This window comes from Apium graveolens, chromosome 6, assembly GCF_009905375.1.
Source record: "Apium graveolens cultivar Ventura chromosome 6, ASM990537v1, whole genome shotgun sequence".
NCBI lineage: Eukaryota > Viridiplantae > Streptophyta > Magnoliopsida > Apiales > Apiaceae > Apium > Apium graveolens.
Genome location: NC_133652.1, coordinates 253791097 through 253796677, shown reverse-complemented (window position 1 = coordinate 253796677; position 5581 = coordinate 253791097). Strand labels below are relative to the sequence as shown.

Sequence of the window (5581 nt, the reverse complement as noted above, 5' to 3'; positions counted from 1 at the left end):
CTCCCTTAAGTTGATCAAACAAATCATCAATATGAGGTAAAGGGTACCTATTCTTAATTATCAATTTGTTCAACTCTCTATAGTCAATGCACAGTCTCATACTTCCATTTTTCTTTTTCATAAACGGAACTGGAGCACCCCAAGGAGATACACTCGGCCTTATAACTCCTTTATCCAATAACTCTTGTAGTTGCTTGGCCAATTCTTTATTTCTGCTGGCGCCATATGATAACGTGCCTTCGATACAGGTTCCACGCCGGGTGCTAATTCGATAGAAAATTCAATTTGACGGTCAGGCCGGGCGCTAATTCGATAGAAAATTCAATTTGACGGTCAGGCGGCAATCCAGGAAGTTTGTCTGGAAATACATCGGGAAATTCGCTAACTATCGGGATACTTTCTATATTCGGCGTCTCCTTAGATCTATCAATTACATGAGCCAAATACCCTTCACATCCTTGTCTTATCAACTTTTTCGTTTGAATCATCGTCAAAAATGTTTTAACTTGTTTATGTCCTTTAAACTCTACTTTCTTTCCTTGAGGGGACTTAAGAATCACTTTCTTCTTCTTATAATCTATTTGAGCACCATGCTCTACTAGCCAATCCATTCCTAATATAACCTCAAATTCTCCTAGTTGGAAATGTATAAGGGAAACATGGAAACTATAACCTGAAATCTCTACTTTACACCGGGGGCAAATACTTTTAAAATATACTTGTTCTTGATTAGCCACAATGATAGATAGAGGTTCAACTAATAGTTCAATTTCATAATTTAACTTGCCAACAAAAGATTCAGATATGAAAGATCTAGTAGCTCCGGAATTAAATAGCACTTTAGCATTGACATTGTTGACAAAAAGCGTACCTGCCACAGCTTCAGAATCCTGAACAGCATCCTTGATATTCATGTTGAATGTCCGGGCCTGAGCAGGATAGGAAGGAGGAAACACTGGAGTTGCAGATTCAGAAGGTTTATTTGAAGTTAGTTGAAGAACTGGAATAGAAGATGTCATTGCTTGATTATAAGGGGCGGCCGTCAATTACATCAACTTGTTATTTTTGGGGGTCTTGCAATCCCTCGACATGTGACCGGTCTTTCCACACTTGAAGCATGTAACAGGAGGCTTCGGGTTCCGGCACTCATTCACATAATGACCTTTCGAATTGCACTTGTAACAAATGATGTCAGCCTTATTGCAGTTACCCATGTGTCTCTTTTTGCAGAATTTACACTCCGGATTTGTCGCTTGCTGGGATCTTTGTCCACTTGGCCCTTGAATCCTATTCTTCTGACTCTTATTATCACCCTTCTTAAATCTTCGGGGTCGTCCTTGATTCTGATATCCAAACTTCTTGAAATTCCTTCCACTTTGGTTTCCTTGAGCCGATCCTTCACCATTGCTTCCAAACTTTTGTTTCTTACTCTCTTTCTCCGTTAAGTTTTGATCACTTTCTCCTTCAATTAACATCGCCTTCTGGACCACTTCAGCGTATATGGTCAATTCAAAGGCAGCCACTCTGCTTCGTAGCCAAGGCTTCAATCCTTGTTGAAATCTTTTCGCTCTCTTTTCATCCGTGTCCACATAATCTCCAACAAACCTAGCCAACTCAGTGAGTTTCTTCTCGTACTCTCCCATAGTCATTCCTTCTTGCTTCAATTCAAAGAACTTCAATTCCATTTGAGTCTACTTATACCTCGGGAAATACTTGTCTAAGAAAATCTTCTTAAATCTGTCCCAAGTGATAACTTCTTCTTCTTCTAAAGCACGGGATGACTTCCACCAATAGTTCGCTTCGCCTTTCAAAAAATAAGACGCATAATCGACCTTATTTTCTTCCCTTACAACTACTAGCGTGAAAGCTTTCTGCATCTCTTTAAGCCAAGATTGGGCATCTACAGGGTCTTGAGTTCCACGAAACTCCGGTGGTTTCACAGCTTGAAATGATTTGTAATAACTCAAATTTTTGAGACTTCATAAAAATGTTAATAAATAGTAACCCTGACAGACAGGGAAAACTTTTTAGCCCACACTATGTTGTGCATGGGAAAATGAGTTTCAAAGTTGATATTATGATTATACGTACCAAATGAGTGTATGTAAATGCTATTAGTTTTCGAAGAAAACGAACTTTGAAAAACGACCATATTTACGAATCATCGAGAATTACGAGAATCACAATATAATTATGAATTTTAAACCCTACGGATTTATATCCAAGTATGATAATTCAAAACCTAAGGAATAAATACGAAAGGATTTACGTCGCGAACCGTTTAAGAGAAAGTATTACGAAAATGTTTAAGCGACTGAACAAACGCGTAAATGATTAAATAAACGTAACGCACTAACTAACCATGGTAGAAAAGTAACCATGGTTACTTTATCAAATAGTGAGCTAGAGATATAGGATGATCATCTAAGGCTAAGACAATAGTAAGCTAAATGGCTAAACTATCTAGCTTAGCTTGTAAACTAGGAAGCCTAGCTAGAATTGTCCAAGGATTTGCTAACAAAAATCAATCCTAGGATATAAACTAGAGAATAAAAATCAAATACAAGATATCACTTGCATTATTTCCAAGAAGCAACCAAGAAGCAAGCACAAAAACTCTCCCTCTCTCTCCCAAACATTACATTCGGCCCTAACAAGAAACAAGAAGAATTCAAAATCAAAACACCAAGCACTAGCCATGGATAAATTCTCCCATTAATTCTCAAGATTCATACCAACTAAACTAAGGTAAGATAAATCTTTGAATTCTTTTTATCAAGGTTTGATGGGTGAAATAAATTCAAGAAAGATGATAGTGAATAGTATGAATAGTAACTTTTATTTGGTTTCTTGATTTTAATGGTTATTTTAGGTCCCAAAAACCATACTAAGCACACTCAAGACTTCACCATCATCAAGAACACATCTCATTCTCTCAACAAAGTTATAAATCTTGGACCCATTCTTACTTAAGATTTAAGTTCAAGATTCTTTAAGAACATAGTTGTAAACCTAGTTTTGGTGGAAGTATTGTTTTAATCTTGATGTTTAGCTAAGTAGATTTAAGGTTGATTGTTGTTGCCTCAATAACATGATGTTCTTGAGAGGAGTTAGTGTGATGATGATGATATGTTTATTGTTGGTGGTAGTATAAAGATTTAAGGCATAAACGAAACTCCGATCGTAACCGTAATCTCGCTAAAACGAACAAAACGTAACTTTAAGTTTCTGCAGAAAGTCCCGAAGATGTAAACTGTATTTTCTTGAAAAATATCCCTTGAATATGATAGAAAATTTTATAATTATCATTTAGGGGCTTAAATCGCGTGATTCCGATTTACGGATCAAAAGTTATGGCCATTTTACTAAAAGTCATTTACGCGATAAAAACTGCTACGAATTACGAACTTTGAAAATAAAAAGGATCGATTTAAAAATGTTCATAAATCATGAAATTTTTACAGAGAGTAGTAAATTGAGTTTTCTAACTTTCATAAAAATTTCAAGTAAAAATAATGAATTTTCAATTTTATAAAAATATCGGAGCCGAGACAGCGTGATTAGAAAACCGTAGAATCCATAAGCGGAGCCGACGATGAAAAGGAAAATGGACTTGAGATGCTTCAACAAAGGAAACGACCGTAATAAAAACAAGGACTTAAAAAAATAATAAGGATAATATAAGTTGAGAGAGTGCATAATAAGTAGCACATGAGTGCGAGTCGTCGTAAATTAGAACGGGACCTAACAAAATGAATTTTGTTTATAATTATAGATTTCCGAGTGGAACCTAGAGCATCCTCCACCTCGAGATACCTAGGCAAGTTTACGAACCCAACTCCATTTACTGTTGTGTTGTGAAAGGATTGTTTTATTATCATTGCATAAATACCATGCTTACCATGATACTTAGTAATTGAGTTTTCACATAATGTAGCGATGTTGTACGATAAACATAGATCGTAAAATGTTTAACTCCGTTATAAGTGTGACGTATAATTATAGGACTGCGAGTCGGTCGGGATTTTAAAATAAAAACCCGAGAATCATTCCAGTGATATTATAGGATGATTAAAAGTCCATAGTAGTACGTTTTAAGGGACTTAATGTCCACTTACGAAATATTAAATACCTCGAACTTTTATTAAAACGATTTCCAAAGATCGTATTCCCTCAACTATATTTTATTGTTTGAATAAAGAGTATTATATAACTATTCATTTATTATGGGAGAAGCATACTCCAATGATTATTTGTTTCAACCTGATTAAATATTAAATATTATTAAATTACTTAAACATAAATTAGTTGAGGAATATTATTTTAAATATTCTTTTAAAGTATAATTATTCGAGGTTTAATTATTTAGCGATTAATATTTTAATAATAATTATTTATTAAATGATTTATTTATGATTTAAAAATCATAAAACCTGATTTAAAATACTTTCCGATTTTCGGAAAATCATTCGAATAATTTCAGAACGTCGGAGAATATTATCTCGACTTATTTTAATTATTTTGATTATAGTTTCAAAAGAAACTCCCCCTTATATAAAAAATATGTTGACAACGGTCAACTCACATCCTTAGTACTTCCTCTGAAAATTATCGGAAGTGCATATATATATACGTACATATCCAAGTGTACCTATCAACAAGCAATATGCTTGGGGAATAATATAAGTTCCATATATATGCTGGGATTCTTACAAGGATAAGGAGGTATAGACTCCAGTACTTCGTGGACTGGGGAGACTACCAATTTACTACCACATGAGAAGGTATCTTATATACTAATGAACATGTGGAGTATGCGTACCTGAGAGGGATGGACGTAAAAACCGTGTCTTGAGAGGGATAGACGCGAAGTGTGTACCTGAGAGGGACGGACACACAAAAGGCCCGAATGCGGCCAGGGTGATAACCGATAATAAAAGGGAATCGTCCATCTACATGTAGAAAAGATTACTATTTCTATAGTACGACTGATCATCGTATGCAGTGGCTCCAGTGAATGTCCTATTCTTCCAATTGGAATGTGATGCAATACCGTAACCCAAGCCTAGGTGCTGGGTTTACCATTAAGGTATTCGCAGGATAATAAATCCACTAAAGAATTATTTTCATAAGAAGGTGTGTATCACCAAGGAAAACTATTTTTGAATAAAACATAAATATCATATATGACGGTTTACTTGAGTTTTTCATACAGTCATTTTATATTATACATTATTATGTTGGGCATTATAGCTCACACTTATTTTCTTAAATTGACACAACACAACAGTGAATCAAGATGCCTATCATGAAACTCACAGCCAGGAAACAGGTAGGAAAGGACCAGCTGTTCCGTAGGATGTTTGGTGTTGTACCACAGGTAGACCGAATAAGCTGGATTGGTTTTCAGTTGTTTTTAGTCCGGCTTATTTACAAGTATGACTTATGTAAGGTAATAAATAAGAAATAAATATTTAGCCGACGAACTAGCCTTACTTAAAGGTTATTCCCCAGTAAGACTTAATTACTTTTGGGTTGTAATAATTATCACTTTCTGGTTTGATTTACTCTAGTAATGAAT

The 5581-nt window shown here is 35.0% G+C and overlaps 1 protein-coding gene across 1 annotated transcript; it reads right to left on the bottom strand.

Annotated features, from left to right (window-relative positions):
• Positions 1–263: 263 nt before the first annotated feature.
• On the bottom strand, positions 264–1019 carry LOC141665906 (uncharacterized). Its single transcript, XM_074471892.1, has one exon. The coding sequence runs from the start codon at positions 1017–1019 to the stop codon at positions 264–266; it is 756 nt and encodes a 251-aa protein (XP_074327993.1).
• Between the last annotated feature and the right edge of the window lie 4562 nt (positions 1020–5581).